Raw genomic sequence first — 19,664 nt, 5'->3', positions numbered from 1 at the left:
AGTTAGGGCGCCGACACAAGAGGATATGCTTGGGGGGTTTCGACAAGGGGATGCCTAGACAACCTCTCCAAGCTGAGAAGGGACGAAACGCCGCCGCTGCTGTCCGTCAAGGTCTCAAAGAGAACTGAGACTGGGCTTTCGCCCGGCAGCCACACTTGAGGGGTGAGACGACACAATAACGTCCTCAGGACGGGAATGACGCTCGAACATCATCGTTGCCCTGGGTTTTCACCTGTCGTCCATCGCCTATCGATCTACCACTGATACACCATTGCTCGACCGCCATCTAAACCTTCGTCGGCGCATGGGCACCAGTGCACCGGCGCCCCTGTGGGCCAGTCTCTACGTGCCTCCGCTGGCCTCCCCTCCTGATGCGCAGGCCACGACCACCGCCGCCACGCCAGTCGGCCTCGTCGTGCCGCACCGACACACGCCTCGGCCACGCCTCCTCACGCCACGGCCACTGACCACGCCTCCTCTCGCCATGCCGGCCTCCGGGGCTCCTCCTTGCGTTGCACGGCCACCGGCCACGTCTCCTCGCGCCACCAACCGCGTCTCCTCCGTCGTGCCGTCCGCTAGCCTCGCCGGCTAGCCACAGCCACCATGCCTGCTGCCGACCGCCTGCTCCTCCGCGCTTTCCGGCCACAGCTATCGTGCCTCCGCGCCTGCTGGCCATAGCAGCCGCGCCTTCCAGCTCGCCGCGACCGCCCGTGCCTCCGCCACCGTCCTGCCTGCCGCGGCCGTCGTGCCTGCCGCCGCCTGCCAAAGCCTCCTGCGCCTCCGTCACCGACGCCGCGCCCGCACCACCGCAGCCTAGATCCGACAGCGGCGACGCTAGATCCAGCTGCGGAGGTGCTAGATCTGACGGTGGCGGCGCCGGATCCGCCACCATGCGCCTTGCCGCCGCACGGCCTTCCCGGCTGCCGCCGGGGTTTGGAGCCTCACCGCCGCCATCCTGGCAGGCCGCACAGTTTCAGGCAACGTGCTTCGACGGCGGCGAGACGGGGAGAGGAGGGGAGGGTGACGGCGGCCGGAGGCTAGGATTCGTCCCTGGTGGCCGGTCACCCGCACGAGGACGACAGGGAGCGTTATTTTTTTTGTCCGTGAACTGAAGCTATATAGGAGAGACATTTGACATTAACAGAACATGCCCATAAGCATAACTCAACTTGCTGGCTCAAATACAGGAAAGTCAGTCCATCCCGCACCAGGCCCAAAGAAAATTGTCCAACAGAAAAGTCCAAAACGCTAGTACATAGGCATCGTTTAGATCCAAGGCGCATAATCCTAGCTTGACCTGACAAAGCCTAGCGTTTAGAACTGTAATTGTATCGTAGCATTTGGGGGCAAGCTAGCCCGAACGGGCAAGGAAAAGCTTGCTCGCGGTGGAGAGCCAATTCGGCTCGGTCCATCGACGGCAAAAGTAAGCCCGCAACAACCTGGTTTGTCTAAATGAGCTATAGCTGAAGGTGACAAACAACCAAACGTACCCGGCGGACCCCTCCCCGGCTCCCCTCCCCTCGTTCTCGATCGATCCAGATCGATCGGTGTCGGCAACCGCCGCCCCGTGCAATGCGTCGCGCCTCTTGCTCCCTGCAGCCTCCCCTCATCCCGCGCTCTGCTCCCTCCATCTTGCTTCGCGTCGCCCGTCCAGTGGTCGGCGCTCGCTGCTTGCTGCTGGTTCATGCCCCAGGACCCAAGCAGCCGTGCGGAGGCGCTGTCCTATGCCGTGAGATGCCCACTGGTCGCCGTCGGCCTCGCGATGAGCAACCCAGGCCGAGTGCGTCCCTATCCAACATGGAGGAGGAAGATGAGGTGCCGCCGTGTAGGTGCAACAACCTCCTGTGATTTGTTCAACCGTTGAATGATGATTTAGTTGTTCAACACTTGAAAGGCTTGTGATTTGTTGGTTTGATACTTAGACACAGTTGCATACTTGGATTTGAACTTTGGTTGTATAACCTGAATCTCCACAGGACGGATTTCATGCTAATTTGTTGGTTGATTTGAAAGGAGCGTAATGCAAGAATTTTTCAACACGTGTCTAAGACACTAGATCAACTTGCGGAGGATAGTAAAGAGGAAATTGCTGTCTGGAGGGTGGCTGGGATTTTCTCCCAATTTCGCGAGTAATCGCCATGACTGTCTGCGGGGTTTAGCCCTGCTTTCTTTTCTCGTTCTTAGTTGGCTGGGTCCTTTCCTTGCTACCGTGGTATAGTAATATCGTTGTAACATTTTACTGTATTTTCCCTCAAATCTTAAAATTGGTTGGCTATTCTTTTGGCCGACCCGGTAAAAAAAAAAACCTAAATCTCCATTGCAATCATTGCAATCATTTTGGTTTGGTTGTATTGGCTCGCGACCTAAACGAGCTGACCAGCGAGCCGAGCCGTGCTATTTCGATATTTACCCCTTAGCTGATCTCTTAAATATTTTTTTATTTAATTAATGTAGGCGTCGGTCCTTCCGCTGACTAACCCTGAGGATTAGTTAATAGTACTGGAGTATTTGACGGGGTGGTTGCGACTTGGGAGTAGGATTTTACGGAGAAAATGGAACACCCTGCAATACAAGCCAAAGGAAGGCAAGGAGGAGATGGTTTTCTCGACGAACATGAAGTACTCGTAACTCTCTCGCCAGGGAGCTTCCCTCCCCGGCCCAAGCAAGGATGGAGGTGAAGCCGGAGCTCAATCGATCTGCACAGGGTTACACGAGGCACTTCTTGGTTCTTCGATCCAGCTAGCTTTGGGATCGATCGTCCGGTAATAAGCTCCTGGTATGCTCCTCTTCAGTACCCCCTGGCCCTGTCATGCTCCTCTTCCCCCCTTTAGTTCGGATTTTCGACGCCATTCCTAAATCCTGTGACATTTTCATGAACATGTTGTCTTCCAGATGGATCTCCATGGTTCTAGCTAGCTATTTGTGCTTTGATGAATCCTGATTCCACTATCGTCGTCGTCGTCATCATCATCTTTTTTCTATTGTTGGTACATGTTCTTATATATTCTGGCGCATTTCGATTCGAGTTTGTCTCCTGCGCCTTCGATGAAATACTTACAAGTCGATCGAACAACACCTGTCATCATGGCTTACGCCAATAGCTACGTGCCGATAGAGTATAGACACATGATGCACGACAGGACGACGTGTTTCCACGTGAAACGTCGTCCGCGACAAGTTAATCTAGAGGCGGCGTCGTATTTGCCGCGTCCACACACGCGTGGCGGTGGACAAGAACGAATTGAACTTTTTCTCCATCCGTCTCTATAAATACACGGACACACAACCGCACACGGAGCTTCGCTCCCACCGTTTAGCGCATCGATCTGCTTAATTAGCTGAACCTTGGATTAACCATTATTTCGACGGGCCAAAAACCAAGAAGGCATAGAAATCCATCTCTATTTCAGCCCAATATACCATATGGATATGGATCGCCACGGAGCCCTGACCAAGCTGGGGTTCGGAGCACTAACATTCAACTCCGCGCTTGCAATATACCGATCGCGGGGAGACCCAGCCACGGTCGCGTTCGTGGCCGGCGCGTACGCGGCCATCGTTCTGCTCTTCTATTTCCTCCTCCGGTTTGAGCGACGACGGGATGACAGGGGGAGGACCAAGGTCGTGGTTTGGGTGCTGACGACCCTACTGACCGCGATGTTTGCAGCGAGGGTGGCTCCGCTTATGCCGCCGCTCGTCGCCTTCGTTGTCTGGGTCATGGCGGCTGGGACGTCGGTTGCTGGATTCTGGGCTTTTTTTCTCAACCTCTGAGATCCAAGAGCGCACTGTAGATTTGTTTACGGCACGGCCTTTCTTATTGTTAGTGGCTTGCTTATTTAAGTTGCTTGTAACCAAAATAAATATAGACTTTAGGTGGGAAAAATAAAAGAATCATCTTGTACTTTTTTGCGGGCCACAATTATAGCCCATTAACTTGACGCGTCACCACCAATTCTCTCTTCCGTGGAGCATATACGAGGGTGGTTTGATCTGTCACTAGACCACGAGACGAATTTATTTAGTCTAATTAATTTATCATAGCAAATATTTATGGTAGCACAATATTATCAAATCAAGCCAAGACAATTAATCCACAAGCCACCAAGAAGAAGATCTTGACGACCATTCCGAATACCTCCGCCAAGTTATTTCGTTGGAATTCTAATTTCCAAACAAACAAGATTTCGGATAAGTAATTTAAGAGAAAAAACCTATAAGAACAAACATACATGTATTGTTAGGTATAGTAGGCAATACAACCAGACATGAGAGTCAGGTCTCTAATTAAGACAATACTGTGCATGGACTCCGTGTAGTCACATCCATAGACCTTATAACCATACCCACGGAAGACCGTGCACTGTATTGTCTTAATCAGAGAACTTACTCTCAGGTCTGGTTGCATTGCCTACTATACCTAACAATGCATGTATGTTTTTGTTCTTAGGATTTTTCTCTTAAATTACTTATCCAATCTATAATCCGATTACACTATTATGCACGTTGCAATTAAATATTTACAACAAGATCTTACATGATTATATTTTTGATTAAAAAATATCTATGTTGTAAATTACTATTGTTAATATGTAAGTTACTTTTATCATATATATAAATTACTTTTAGATTTGATTAAATTACTTCTTACACATTAATAGTGCTTTGAGTTGTTTGATTTATTATTATTTTTAAGTCAATTCCATAATTTGTACTAATTAAATTTAATTTTTAGATAGACTCATGTTTTTACCCCCACAACGAATTTACTTCTAATGTCGTGATAAGTTACTTTCTTTTTGTTTTAAGTTACTTCTATAATATATGTACATTACTTTTAGGATTTATTAAATTTACTTTTATATGTCAAAGAAGTAATTTAATGGAATCTAAAAGTAATTTAGATATATTATAAAAGTAATTTGTATTTTTTATCAAAAATATAGTCATGTGAGATCTTGTTATAAAGATTTAATTGTTATGAGCACAACGGTGTAATCGAATCGTAAATCCGATGAGTAATTTAAGAGAAAATTTTATTTGAAGTATAGGTGATAGAAATATATTTCTCTACTTACATGTTGGACTAGTAGGATCGCTGTGCGTCGCTGGATAGAGCAAAATCGAGAGCGCGCACGATTTACTCTCAAAATAGGGCTTAAATTTATATAAAAATCCCCGTGTTTCTGTGTAGACATACTTCTCGAGATAACACTCAACCACACAACAGGTATATTTCTTACTATTATAAAGATGTTTATCGACGACAAACACCATCAAACACCAACTTATGGCGTATTATGATTTTTATATTAATTGTTCATGTTGGGTTCCATTTAACAATATATTTCCTTACATATATCTATATTATTGATTTGATGTCCTCATAGTAGGTTTATAAAAAAGGAATAAGTTTACTTTGGGTTCCTCTATTTGTCGCCCAGTCCAATTTTTATCCCTTGACCGTAAAACCGGGTACGACCCGTCCTCCAACTTATGAAAACCGGGCGAACGAGGTCCCACGGCAGTTTTAAAGGCGGTTTTGGCTGACGTGGCGCCTACGTGACTTGTTTGACTAGGTCTCCGTCCCACGTGGCATTGACGTGGCGTTTACGTGGCAATTATATCTCGGAAAAATAATAAAAAGCGTGGCCCCAGATGTCAGCTGCACACAAAAAAATAATTTTAAAATGGAGGGGGCCACGTGGCCCCGCATGTCAGCCTCACTCCTCACTTCTTCCCTCTCCCTTCTCTCTCTTCTTCCCTTTCCCCTCTCTCTCTCTCCTTCTTCTCGGGCAGCGGACGGCGCGGGTGGGCGGTGGCGGGCGTGGTCGGCGGCCACCCAACGGCCCCTGCCGGCGACCTCCTCGGTGTGTTCGGGCCTTCGGGGACCTCCTTGGCAACGGGATCTTCAACTTCGACGGGGAGACGTGGGTGGCGCAGCATAAGACTACGGCCGGGCGTGCGCCGCCGATTCTCTCCCACCGGCCGCCGCGCGCCGCTCCCTACCACCGGTCCCCGCGCGCCGCCGCTCCTCTCCCGCCCTCCCGCCGGTCGCCGACCCTCACGCACCGCCGCTCCTCTCCCTCCTTCCTGCCGGCCGGCGCACGCCGCCGCTCCTCTCCCGTCGGCCGGTCCGACGAGCTCACCTCCTTCCTCGCAGAGCTCCCGTCGGCCGCCGTCTCCGCCGGCGCGACGCTTGCGTCGGTCGCTCTGTCCGCCGGTACAAGCAAACGAAGAAAAGGAATGCAAAAGAAAACAAAAGGATAGATAGAGGAGAGGGCGTCCAGCACGTCGACCAGCATCAAGGCGCGCAAGCTCGAGCTCGCAGCCGGAAGCGGCAAGAGCGACGCGTCGTCGCCGGCGGCGGTGTCCATGCCGTTGTGCTGCTCCGCTGCTAGCAGCTAGTAGCTAGCCGCGCGTCCCTATGTCCTCCCTCCTGTGTAGTTCCGTCGTCATCGACACAGGCTGCCGCCTCGCCGCGAGCTATGCCCCCGTTTTGAGTTCGCAACATGCGACAAGCACCAAGAAAGTCAGCAAAATGCCAGCAGGAAGAGGATGCTAAGATCTCGATGTAATTAACCGCTAACTAATTTTGCTTGCAGGCCGGTGGAGCCGAGCAGGCGGCGGCGCGCGAAGACGATAGGAGGAGCAGAGCGGGCGGCGGCGCGCGGAGCCTATAGGAGGAGGTTGAGCAGCGGCCGGCCCGCGGAGCAAGATGGGCAGCGGCCGAAGCGGGCTACAAGCTCGCCGTGATGAGGAAGAAGAGGCAGAGCCGAGTGGGGAGAGGGGGATGACATGTGGGGCCCACGTGGGCCCCACCTTATTTTTTAAGCATATATGTGGGCCCCACCATTTTTAGATTAATTATTTTTTATGCGGCTGACATGTGGGCTCATGATTTTTATTATTTTTTCGAGATATAATTGCCACGTAAGCGCCACGTCAATGCTACTTAGGACAGAGAAATAGTTAAACAAGCCATGTAGGTACCACGTCAGCCAAAACCGCCTTTAAAACCACCGAGAGATCTCGGTTGCCTGGTTTTTGTAAGTTGGGGACGGGTCGTACCCGGTTTTACGGTCAAGGGAGGAAAATCGGACTGGGCAACAAATAGAGGGATCCAAAGTGAACTTATTCCACGATGTCTATACCACACACGCTGCTTATTTAACCATCACAATCTGTTATCCGAAGTTAACCGCTTCCACGTCGACTCGAACGTGGTGGCATCATGCATGTCACCTTGTCATTGAGCAGGAGATTTTTTTTAATGGTTATTAGTGTTGATCTTTCCCTGTTTCAAGATATTTTATTTTAGCATTTTTATTTGATCCACCCAAGCTTTATCTTTGAAACAGTCAATGCATTAAATTTTTGAGAAAGCGGATGAAAAATTCATTTGGAGTTTGAGAATGCAAACGAAGGGCACTAAATGCATCCTTATGTAGTTTGAGATAGTGAAAGTTTTGTTTCGTATTGGCATGTGTGAAATATGTTAAAAATGGAGTCTTTTAGAATGCAGGCAGTAAATTTTATTAATAACTATGTGAAATCTTGCGCATTGCTGCGAGTGCTGCGGGTTTACTATAATAACAATAAGCAAAAATATTGTATAAGATAGCTTAAATAACATAAGCTTACATTTACATAAGTTGATGTGATTTAAATTTAAATTGTATGTAGAATGATGATTCAAATGTAAAAGTAAGATGATATGGCTTGATAAGAGAATAAAAGAAGGAAGATAATTTAGACTATATATCTAAGGGTGAAAAAAATTAAGATAACATGGCTTAATGAGATAAAAGAAAAATAACATGAACTAAACTAAGTGAGGATGAACTGTATATAGTTATATAGGATATCATAAAAAAATGATATAGAGATATATTAAAATATTATGTGAATTATGTGGGATGATTTGACATGCTTACATTTTAATTCTCTAAAATTTAATAATTATTAAATTGTAGATAATATAGCATGTTTGTATTATGTTTAGATTATTAGTGTATTATAATGTGACATCTTTGCATGTCTATAGATTCTTTTGCCACGAGTTTGACAGTCTGGCTCATCTAATGCAAACAGTATTGGCCCATGAAAGCCAATTGTAGGAAGCAAAGGAAGATCGGTTTTGGATTTATCAAGACAAGAAGTAAGATAATTTTGAAGCATGAGTTCTCATACTCCAAAACTGGGAGACATGTGTTAACACCAAAATTTAGTAAGCCCGAAGTCATCATTGGCCTAGAGTTAGTATCGGCTTCAGAGTCTTGGAATCGGCTGATGGGAGTCGTCAAGTCACTAGCAGTTGTGTTTTTTGTGGAATCGGATCAATTAAAGGAAATTTATCCAAAAGAGTCTGAGTTCAAGGAGGATGCGGCATGGCAAGTGTATCTATTAATTAGGAATAGTTTGTTAGTTCATTTTATCTTTAGGAAAGTGTGTTTAGTGTCCATAAGGACTTTATGTTTTCCTTTTATCTTTAGGAAATTTTCTTTCTTGTCCTAGAAGGACTAGTATCTCCCTATGGGTATAAATATATACACCCGGGGTCATTGTAAAATATCTCAACAATCAATACAACTACTCTCGACGCATCGCCACCCTCTTTACCGAGGTTTTTACTTATCATCCGGCGGAACTTGGCACCTGACGCGGGGCCACATCGGTTCAGTTCGATCTCCGGTGAAGGGGTAAGTCCTACGTTCCGCCGGCCCTGGCAATTGTATTGGCTTCATCGGCGTCGTTCAAGGCTGCATCAGTACATTCAAACTCTTGGATTGCTCTGGTTCGGTTGATATATTTGCCTACCTATCATATGCCTCTGTTAATTTAATCTTAGCATATCGATTTAGCTCTATCGGCTGCTTCTCGCTTTAGGGTTTCTGTCAGTATCGGCTAAATCGTGTTGCTATATTAGATTAGCTTAGACATCCACCACCCTGAAAATCAGTCAACGGCTTGATTGTCTAGATATTATGTTTCTTTTTCATACTTAGTGTTGCATCAGTTAAGTTTGATCTATTAAGTCATGTTTAGAACCATAATCTCTAGCCTGCTTCTTTGACTGCTAAAAAATGTTCCATCAGGGTTTCAGCCGATGAGGTATCTAGACGTTGCATCGGCTTACAAAGATTACGTATAAGTAGGATTTAGCCGATCGCAACAAGGTTTCACTGTTTATCTAATCTTGTGGATTTTATGACATTGGACCTCCCACCGATGTATGCTTTAACCTTCATATCAGTGCTTATTCTATTATATCATTGCTAGCCGACTGGTTTCTACTAGATATTATTATTTTTATATTGATTATCATCAGCCGATTGTCTTTATATCATTATCTACATTGAATATATAGACGATTGCTCAAAACCCTATCGACATCGGCTGGAATCGACATCTGCTAGTATCGGCTATCAGCTGGAATTACTTCATCGGCTTGTCAACCGATCGGCTATTTGATCTATTGTTTACGTATCTTGTCAATTGCAGGATCAAACTAATTGGCACACTCGCACCTCACTAAGATTTGGACCTGCACTGGAGCTAAGTAGATCTCCTAGGCCAGTGTGTTTTTCGCATCAACAGGTGGCAGCTCGTTGCTGATGGTAGCCAAGAAAGGACCAACCTAGTCCAATATGAAACATATTGTAAGAATACTTGGTCACAAGTGAAAGCATGAGGCAGACCAGGGGCGGATCTACAGTAGAAGGGCCAGTGTCAGGTGACACCAACGATTTTCGGTAAAACCTATAGTGAAACTGTTTATCCATATGCTATAACACAATGATCTAAGCATAATTAGCATACTATAACATCGATAGACACGTTCTGACACTAACGAATCGATTTTCTGGATCCGCCACTGAGGTAGACCCTGGTTCATAATACAAGTTGGGTAAAATAACCTTGGCCAAAGTGCAATTCACTCAATTAGTTATAAAGACCAATCGTTCTCGATCGTTGGAAACAGTTTTAGAGAGAACAGAAAAAATATTTTTTTCACTGTAAATAAGGGGGAAAGGGAAAAAGGAAACACCAGGCTTAGATCCAGGGGCGTCCTCGGGCCCGTGCGGGCTGTGCGACTGAATGGGGCCCCCAAATTTTAAAGGCCCCTAAAATATTAAGTATGTCCTATATATGATAATATTATAGACTTTAATTTTATTAATTTGCAGTCCAAATAGTAGTAAAACAAAGCCCAAAACGCTGCAGAAGGTGAACCGATCAATCTTCCATGTACTCCCGTCCAGGCGTCCGCGTCATCGCGTATCGCCGAAGTCCCGACGCCGCAGCTCGCTTCGTCTCCTCTCCCTAGTCCCCTCTAGCCTTCGTTTCTACTTCATCGCTGATGATCGGCTGATCGCCACACCCGTTTTTAATTTTACTATAATAAATATACTAGGCTACTAGACTCTATTTTAATATTTTGCACGGGGACCCGATTTGGGCGGTATATACCTTACTTCACGTGCACTCCAGGTAAGTAATTAAACGGTCAAATTTCTTCGGCGATAAGCTACGTGCCTATATATAGCCCATCAGTCAGCAGTGCGCTCTGCTTACCCGGCTGATGGACGAACGGAACGCCGCCGCCGCTGCCGGGCTCGTTCGCGCGGGTCTCCTCGTTCTCACCCTCACCTCCGGCGCAGCGATCTACCGGGCAGCCGGCGACGCCGGCGCGATCGCTTTCGTGGCGACCAGCTACGCCACGCTTCTCCTCCTCTTCCGTTACCTTCGCGCCTACGAGCTTGCGGCCGCCGCGGAGAGAGAGGGGCTCAGGCGCAAGGTGTGGTATATTTGCACCGTCGTTACCACGCTGTTCGCCTGGAAGGTTGCCGGCGTGATGCCTCCGGCCGCCGCCGCCGCCGTCTGGCTCCTCGCCGTCGCCACCTCCGCCGGTGGCTTCGTCGTCCTGTTCCACCACCGCCGCCGTCCATGATTAGTTTAGTACTGTACGTGGCGTATCAGTCCAGTGTTGCTACATATACGTACGTACGGATCGACTTCACCCTTGCGTTGCATATTCATTCGATTGACGATTGGCTGTGAATTTGTAATTGGGAGTATACATGCATCGAAAGAATTTCAGGAACAGGTATTTAATTTCATTTCTGAATATATAATTTATTCATTATTTTATTTCTTAAGAAAGCATGGACTAATGGTTAATTATACATTTGTACTCTCTCTGCAGGTTATGTACTTATGGGAAGATCGTTATATGTATATGTCTTCTGAATTTCTGATCGATTGGATTTCTCTAGCTGGCTAGCTGAAATGGTATTGTAGATCTTGGAGCTTTCAAGCACCAAGCCTGTCTCATCTTTGGATCAAATTAATGGCTCATTGCTGTTGTTATTGCTGTTTTCAAAGGATTGAATAATTTTTGTGGGGCAATTTGTTGGAGGTTTTGCTCGTCACGTTATTTGCTACCCATTTTCCCATTTATCGAGTAAATTAGTACTCCAGGAAACAAAGTCACACGGAAAATCTCGGTGACATATATATATATATATATATATATATATATATATATATATATATATATATATATATATATATATATATATATATATATATATATATATATATATATATATATATATGTGAAATTTAGTCCATTTATAGTATATTAAAAATATAGAAGTAAAATATTGTACTTAGAACTAGTCATGAAAATTTTCTCTTGATTGAAAGGATTGTTGGCTACGCATGGAGTTTGGTCTCCGATTAAACAATGTTTCTACCGGAAGTCATCAAATATTCTATTGAAACTTTGAAAGTCGTGGCAAATTTCCAATGTCCTATTGTAAGTCATCACAAATTTCTATTGGAAGTCATAAAAATAAATCTATTGAAAGTTATCTAAGATTTTGTTTCTTACTGAAATTCAATTTCCTAACTATATCATGAATACGAACGATGCACGCGCAAGAGGAACCAAAACGTTTTAGGCATAGATTTTGTTCCACGCACGCTCGCTATCTAGGCATAGATTTATACACATTTCTTTTTTTTTAATACAAGTTAGACGGGGCTCCTGATGCATGAAGCGGCGCGAGCATCATGCGAGTACGAACGACAGACGCTAAACATGTTCACTCCTACGGCCTCAATGCTTATCAGCCAAAATTTAAATTTTCAATCTTAAATTTTAAGTTGATTTTAGAGTTTTTTATCGAAGTTTATTTTTCAACTTTTGCTTTTACATCATAAAAAATAAGAACACGTATATAAAATTTTTATTCATAAATTATTTTTTATTTATAAATATACCGTTTCGCTTATTTCTCGAATAAGCGAACGATGGGGTTCTAGCCTATTGGAACCGCATCCACGCAAACATTCGCAATTTAGGAATATTGCTCACACCCACCTATGTGTGTGAAGTTAAGACTTAAAACGTAGATCTTCAGATTACGACCATGAAAAATATGAGCATCCTTGCTTTGTTTAAAACTTATTTCCGTTAATTAATAAGTAGGTTAAGAACACCGAATCTTACAAACGGAATTACATATAATTCTGTTAGTGGTATATGAGCTTTTATAAGGAAAATCAAAGGAATCATTCTGAGTGATGCCATTTCAAACCATACCATTTTTTTTTGGGTAAAGTTGATAAAGATGTGCATATATTTAGTTTCTTGCCAAATTTTGACAAATACATAAGAAATAATTTACTAAAATTTTGGTAATATTATCAATTTACCTAAATTAATTTACTAAAATTTTGGTATTGCTAAAATTTGGTAAGGTTCATTTTGGTTACAATCTAAACAGCTAAACAATTTTATGCACAATACGCCATTATATGTGAGAGTTGTTGAGAAACCAGTCTACTCTATTGATCAGCACACAAGCAGACAAACACAGAGTTATGGAACACAGAAAATATGAGCAAGTGGAAGCTTTATTTCTTCTGGATTTGAGTACAAGCTATAAGAGGAGAAACAGGAGACCGAAGATCGGTTGTCCTCGCCTTGGACCTTCTGGGCCCTATTTATAGGCGGAGGAGGGTAGAGGCTTGCATCGTAAGCCTTGAACCTTCTGGCTTGCGTCGTAAGCCGGCTTACGTCGTAAGCTGGCTTCTCCTGTAAGCTGGCCTACGCCGTAAGCTGGCTTCTTCTGTAAGCTGGCTTCTGGCGTAAGCTTTCTTCTGTAGTAAGCTTTCCACTGATAATTTAATTTGTCGATAATAAAATAGGTTTGATAACTAGAGTGACCATTCCTACATTAGTTCTTCTAGTAGCTTATAGGTTCGCATATCACAGTGTCACACGGCCAGGAGCAGGCGCTCCCAAATTGTGGACCAAAAAAGAAAGCCTGGATAGAGAGGCGGAGCCCAAAAACTCTCCAACAATCCGGGCGGCCCGGAAACCCCCAGATCTTTCCGCTCCTCCTCCTCGTCGTCGTCTTCCTCCTCTTTCCTCCTCCTCCCCGTCTCTCCCTCTCCGCTTCTCTCTCCCACCAACCCCCCGCCCCCACCCATGGCGCTCGCATCCGGCACGTCCTGCGCCCTCCCCGGCGCCGCGCGCCCCCACCTCGCCGTGTCCCCCTCTCCGCCCGCCTCCTCGATCCGTTTCTGCAGAGGCGGCTCCCGCGGAGGCAGGGCCGTCGTCTCCCTCCGCGCCTCCGTGCCTCCAGGTAGTTCGGTCAACGGTGATGATTTGTTTCTGCGCATGTAGTTAGAGAGAATAGAGGGGCTAGCTCTCTCTTTTTTTTTGTGCTTAATTTGAGTTTTGGAGACCTGAAAAATGGGGATGGATTCGTCCGTACTATGAGGAATATTGGATGGTACTAGTAGCAAATAGCAGTGGCATAGCAATAGATCGTTGATATCGATAAGGCTGTGGCCGAATTCATACGGGTCTATTCGGATTGGAGGAGTTTCACGGGAGTTTTGGAGGAACTTAAAATGTTTCTTGTGAAAATACTGTAAAATTCCAGCGTTCCAAAACACTAGGAAGGGTACTTTCCATTTAGGAATAGGTTTTTAGTATGCTTGATGCAGTGGCTTTGAGGATTACTGATTGCTTAATCGATGACATGCCTGGTAGTTAGGCATTAAAGTCCTTGTTTAATCCAGTTCTGGACATACATCCCAGCTCATGTTGCTTTTTCTCACTCGGGCACTATGTTCTGTACATGACAATTTTGTTCCCATTAATTGGTACTGGACCTAACTATGGTTTACAAATAGTTCATCCCCGTCCAAGTTAAATGTTACATATCCTTGTATAAGACATTATCATGTTTCCTGGTAGGGAACAATATTTCTGTGTGCAATTTGCATTATCAGGGGATCTTATAGAAGCAATTATTTGTACACTAATTTGATCATAGCTGCGTATAATCATGTGTTATGTACACTAATTTGATATGCCTATCCCTACATATGGTTACAAATTTAAAGATACTCGTACTTGGGTCACTCTTGTACAATTTGAAACTAGCGTGATATATTCAACATGTTGGTCAAAGTATGGCAAATTGTAACACCCTTTATTCAGGCACGCCCATCTGCCCTGTACTTATGAGCGGGTAACACTGATCAGGGTAACCTGTTAAGATTAAATGTCTACAGGCTAAATTCTGTGATTTCTTGTCAAGTATAGAAATAATTAAACAGTGGAGTAAATTTAAGATAATGTCTTCCGGAGTTAAACCATTGATTGCTTTTTGCAGCAGCAGCGGCAGCAACAACATCTGGTAGCATTGCACCTGCAATTTCATTGACTGAAAAGGCTTTGAAGCATCTGAATAAAATGAGGGCTGAACGGAATGAAGATCTCTGTTTGAGAATTGGAGTTAGGCAAGGTGGATGTTCTGGCATGTCTTACACCATGGAGTTTGAAGATCGATCCAATGCCAGCCCTGATGATTCAGTTGTAGAATATGATGGCTTTGCAATAGGTAAATTTATCCAACTGACTGTTACAATTAAGTTCACAAATCTCAAGTGTCAGCAGTCAGCTTGACATGCACTACTTTTCGACCTCTTTATAACACTCAAGTAACGTCTAATGTGAACTTGTCCATGCATGACTAAACTGATATCAATTAGCTATCTTGTTTAGTTTCAACGGCTTTGATAATAGGTCACATGAGCTTACTTTCAGAATCTATTTATGGCTCTTCATGCGCAAAGTAATCTGATTTTATTTATCGTTTGTTTTACTGGATTTCACTCAAGTGATCTTTTTTCCATTCTGCAGTCTGCGACCCGAAGAGCCTTCTTTTCATGTTTGGAATGGAGCTGGACTACAGTGACGCCCTTATCGGTGGTGGATTCGCCTTCCAGAACCCAAATGCAACAAAGACATGTGGGTGTGGCAAATCTTTCGCCACCGGAAAAGAAACAGAGAGCACAGCAACAGCCTGCAACAACTAAGCTAGAAACATATAGGTGGAAATGCCATATATATAGCTCACCCTTGGCAAAATGTTCTATGGATATACCACAGATGAATACTCGAAACTCAGAAGTGTAACGATTTTCATTACAGTTTGTGTGTATCACTGTATCCAATTGGACAAATTACTGCTCGATAGAATTCAAAGATAGTTACCATGAACTCCAGATTTTGTCTATGATGCTGCTCATGTTGTTGTTGATCAACAAATTCATTTCATGTCCTCAACATATGTCTTCAGGACCAAGCTCCAGTTGCAACTTGCAACTACTAGCATATGGTAGCAAGGGTTAATTGCCAAATCAATCTGGTCCGTTGGATTTCCATCGGACGGCACAGGCAGACGGAAATCCCGTTTCACCAGCCGTTATCCGAGCAAGCGACGCCACTACACCTCTCGACCACGTCTTCCCTCCCCCGCGGCGAAGCAATGGCGACCTCGTCGCCGCCGTGCGCTTGCGCTGCTCCTCTCCTCCGCCGCCGCCTCCTCCCCGCTCCGCCCCGCGCGCCCTCCCCCGCGGCGCCACCTCGCCTGCGCCTGCCCCTCCGCCGCTCGCCGCCCCCCGCGCGCGCCAAGTTCGGCAAGTTCGAGGCCTCCGACGCCGCCCCCACGGAGGCCTCCGCCGAGGAGGCGGAATCGGCGGCGGCGGCGGGTGATGGGGCGGCGGAACAGAAAGCGGAGGAGGACGACAGGTCAGGGTCACTCCCACCTCTTGCCGAGCTCGTGAACAATCGTCGCATCGTGATGCGTCTGTATGTGTGCTACCTTGCGTTGTGTGTATCAGCTGCTTGCCGTCGGACTTGGAGGGCGCGATATGGCAATCGGGGAAGGCGAGCGCCGATTTCGTCAACTCTGGTGGCATGCGAGCCATTGTATGTTGCTCATTGTTCATCTGCTGTTCTTACTGTCTTACACTGTTTCAGTTTAACCTTACCTGTCACAAAAGTTGTGCTGTTTTCACCTGGAAGTTGGAATGGCATGGAGTCACTTCATGTGTGTATGAGTGTATCCAAGATGTTAAATGTTCTAATTTTGTTTTGATCATGCAACCTTGTCATGTACTTATCATTGATAATTTGTATTTGGTTATACTGACTGTAGGCAGAGCTACTGATCCCTCAGTTGGAATTCCTCAACGAGGAAGGAGCACAGGCTGAGGTCTGGGCACTGTCAAGGATATTCCTGGACACACTTGTAAAAGAGACAGGCCAGGTTTGGATGCAAGGTCGTTTAGCAATAGATGCACTTTTTGCTCTTTCTTGACAGTTTACAGTTCAATGGACCTAGCTCTGATTTACCCCTGATTCGGCAGATTACTGCATGATTCTTAACGTATCACTTTGGAGATGCAGAATTTCTTGTCCATGTAGATTAAATATTTGGCCTGTTGCCCCTATACTGATTGAATTCTTGTTTACAGAAAGTTAAGGCCATTTTTCCTGATGCTGGAGCAGCGGCCCTTCTTAAGTATCAGTGGACAGATGCAGAGTTTAAGTGCGCCAGGTGGGTATTGGTTCACTTACATTAATCTATGCAGAAAAGGGAGATGGCTAATGGTTTGCATAATACTAATGTGATTTTTTTGTCATGATTTCTTGTATTCATGTTACTTCCTAGCAGTATTTACACAGAAGAACAATTATTTTTTTCGTGGTTAAAACTTATCCAGTTTGGTACAAAATCCTAGCAGCGAATACCACGTAATCACAGAAAGGATGTAGACCATTTTGTGTTACTAGGAAAAATAAAACTGTAGGTTATTTCTAGATTAGGGCATCAAATACTACTCAGAAATGAAAAATCATTAGTTTTCTACTGATATTCGAAATAAACCAATAGCACAAACATCCTTGGTTTTCATCGTGAGAATATTCCTTTTTTCCTCTCTGTATAACAGTATATCATTTCCTTTGAATGCTCCCAGTCTTAATGCATTGACTCTTAAGTATTTTTTTCCTCTGTTATATTTTCACAATTTATAGACTTTTTGCTCGTTAAGTTTAGTTGGCATTAAATTTATTCTGCTTAATTTTTGTGTAAATATAAATTCTATCTAATATTTAACTTGAATTTCAGCTTAAGTGACCGGAAACCAGTTGACGTTGAAGATGAAGTTGTTGTTATGATTATCCCTGATCATCAGATGGTGGAATCTGTTGAACGGATTGCATCTCAACTCTCTGATGATCCTGTATGTAACTTATACCTGATCAATTTCAAATATTTTCAAATAAACTTGCATAGTTCATATTAAAAATAAAATGAAATTTCAATTGACGTGCCAACAGCCAAACAAAGTTGGTAAGGCATTGCTTGTATAATTGCAGGATCTTACTGCATTTGCATAAGCAAGCTAGCATAAACCTACGTTCTTGGCCATCACGGCATCACATGAAAGTGCTGATGTAGAATTCTATGCTCAAAGACATCCAGCCTGTTCAATGCACTGAAGTTTCTTTCAATCTACTATCCTTTTAAATCTGTCTATTTTGACCATTATCTTCTTCATGCTACTATTACTGTTTGCATGCAAATCCCATTTCAGTATGATATCCTAAAATATTACCACTTTTAATTCAATGAAGATAAGACCTCTTGTCATGTGGAATCCACGCCTTGTTAGTGGAGATGTTGGAGTTGGCTTTAATGTTCGAAATCTGCGCCGGAATTTCCTAAGGTAAGTTAGTCAGATCATCTGGTCCTTGTTGGCTTTCCTAAACATGTAGGAGTACATAGCTATTCTTGCTGGCATCACAATATAAAACTTGGCCAATGGGGGAAAGACACCCTCCACGGTATTTCACTAAGGGTGTGTTTAGTTCACACAAAAATTGGAAGTTTGATTGAAATTGGAATGATGTGATGGAAAAGTTGGAAGTTTGTGTGTGTAGGAAAGTTTTGATGTGATGGAAAAGTTGAAAGTTTGAAGAAAAATTTTGGAACTAAACTCGGCCTAAGAAGAGCTCAATCGGAGCCCAGCCAAGAAAGGTCACCAAAGCTAGTCCCCCTCATACATGGGGATGCCGCCTCCTATGGTTCGGGCCTTAAGCCATGCTTTGAGGCCCAGCCCTTACACAAGGGCCTAACCAACTTGTCCCGTTTTCCAGTGCTAATATTGTTCTTTACTACAAGTTTCATTGACCTATTTCATGTTTAGTTCCTTCTGTACGTAGTGTTTCACCTATCTCTTGCTAATTTTCATTCCCAACTTTGCAGCACTTTTACCACTGTTTACTCGATGAGACCGTTGCCAACTGGTGCAGTCTTTCGACAATATCCGGGGTTTGTAGATAATTATTAACTTACTTATTTGTATATGATCAAAATATGTAAGTAGTGTAATAATGCGCTAAAGGCTTATCTGTGTTTGTTCATGTTACAGAAAGTGGAAAGTATTCTATGATGACCCAAAGAGGCCTAACCGGTATTTGCTTGCCCGAGAACTTGTAAGCCGACCTGATGCAACAGACATTGAGGTTAGGCACTGGAGTTATATATTATTTATTTATTTTTGTTACTATTAATCTGTATTTGTGTTGAGTTGAGTATATGCTCACTCCCCAAAAAATGGCTAGCCAAAGCATGAAACAGCATTTAGAAACTACTAGAAGCATCCAACAGTCAACTCATTTCTCAATCTCTAGACATCAAGGTGACTGCACACAAATTAGGCAGTCAAACTACCGGACACTCAATTCAAGCCAGAAAACCTCTGTTTTTTTTTTATAAAAATAACTATTTGTTGCTTGTCACTAGGCAAATGCTAAACCACTTTCCCATAAAGACAACATTTAAAATAAGAAGCATTGTTGCAATTTGCAGATAATATTTGGAGGCGGCGATGAACAATCTGACGAGGCACCATCATTGATGAACAATGTAATGGGCGTATTTAGTTCCGTGAGCCGGTTTATGAGAGTAATCTCCAAGTGAAAGTCTCAACCAAGCCGTTGATGAGAATCTTTTTGGCCATGATCCACATCATCAGCGATGCTGTTAATCTGCAACTCCATGGGTTACTAGCTGCTACTGTCTACTAGCAAGCGATGTCTAGTTCACGTTGCAGGACGTGTACAAGCTACCAAGATGTGTACTTGCACGATTGTATTGTAGATTCCTGCATCTATGAATGATCCTAAACAATGTTAGCTCCTATATAACATTTCTGTAGATAGTTACATATCCTTCTGTTTCTGCAAATAATGAAGATCTGAATTGTACTTTCTGAGTCACTTA

At 44.2% G+C, this 19,664-nt stretch overlaps 3 protein-coding genes and 2 long non-coding RNA genes across 7 annotated transcripts; all 5 read left to right on the top strand.

Moving 5' to 3' along the window:
- The first annotated feature begins 1,450 nt into the window (after window positions 1-1,450).
- On the top strand, window positions 1,451-2,285 carry LOC136356918 (uncharacterized). The gene is made up of 2 exons (XR_010741940.1): window positions 1,451-1,825; window positions 1,977-2,285. It is a non-coding gene; the product is annotated as an uncharacterized lncRNA (long non-coding RNA).
- Window positions 2,286-2,522: 237 nt separating this feature from the next.
- LOC136356919 (uncharacterized) lies at window positions 2,523-3,023 on the top strand. Its single transcript, XR_010741941.1, has 2 exons — window positions 2,523-2,776; window positions 2,893-3,023. It is a non-coding gene; the product is annotated as an uncharacterized lncRNA (long non-coding RNA).
- Window positions 3,024-10,569: 7,546 nt separating this feature from the next.
- Window positions 10,570-11,394, top strand: LOC4340115 (uncharacterized). The gene is made up of 2 exons (XM_015787989.3): window positions 10,570-11,107; window positions 11,207-11,394. Exon 1 carries the CDS (start codon window positions 10,583-10,585, stop codon window positions 10,949-10,951), a length of 369 nt encoding a protein of 122 aa, XP_015643475.1. The 5' UTR covers window positions 10,570-10,582; the 3' UTR covers window positions 10,952-11,107; window positions 11,207-11,394.
- Window positions 11,395-13,386: 1,992 nt separating this feature from the next.
- Window positions 13,387-15,589, top strand: LOC4340113 (uncharacterized). Of its 2 annotated transcripts, none has more exons than XM_015787986.3 (3): window positions 13,387-13,658; window positions 14,703-14,927; window positions 15,230-15,589. In XM_015787986.3, the coding sequence occupies exons 1-3, from the start codon at window positions 13,502-13,504 to the stop codon at window positions 15,403-15,405; spliced, it is 558 nt and encodes a 185-aa protein (XP_015643472.1). In that variant the 5' UTR covers window positions 13,387-13,501; the 3' UTR covers window positions 15,406-15,589. The 2 variants fall into 2 exon arrangements, with proteins under 2 accessions (XP_015643472.1, XP_015643471.1); XM_015787985.2 differs by having other exon boundaries at window positions 14,700-14,927.
- Window positions 15,590-15,826: 237 nt separating this feature from the next.
- Window positions 15,827-19,660, top strand: LOC4340112 (uncharacterized). Of its 2 annotated transcripts, none has more exons than XM_015787984.3 (9): window positions 15,827-16,120; window positions 16,213-16,300; window positions 16,530-16,640; window positions 16,849-16,931; window positions 17,505-17,619; window positions 18,014-18,105; window positions 18,645-18,710; window positions 18,811-18,904; window positions 19,251-19,660. In XM_015787984.3, the coding sequence occupies exons 1-9, from the start codon at window positions 15,858-15,860 to the stop codon at window positions 19,359-19,361; spliced, it is 1,023 nt and encodes a 340-aa protein (XP_015643470.1). In that variant the 5' UTR covers window positions 15,827-15,857; the 3' UTR covers window positions 19,362-19,660. The 2 variants fall into 2 exon arrangements, with proteins under 2 accessions (XP_015643470.1, XP_066167593.1); XM_066311496.1 differs by having other exon boundaries at window positions 16,213-16,421.
- Window positions 19,661-19,664: the final 4 nt, after the last annotated feature.

This window comes from Oryza sativa, chromosome 6 (assembly GCF_034140825.1).
Source record: "Oryza sativa Japonica Group chromosome 6, ASM3414082v1".
Lineage (NCBI taxonomy): Eukaryota > Viridiplantae > Streptophyta > Magnoliopsida > Poales > Poaceae > Oryza > Oryza sativa.
Note: the sequence above shows the minus strand (reverse complement) of the source record. Positions and strands in the feature narration are given on the sequence as shown.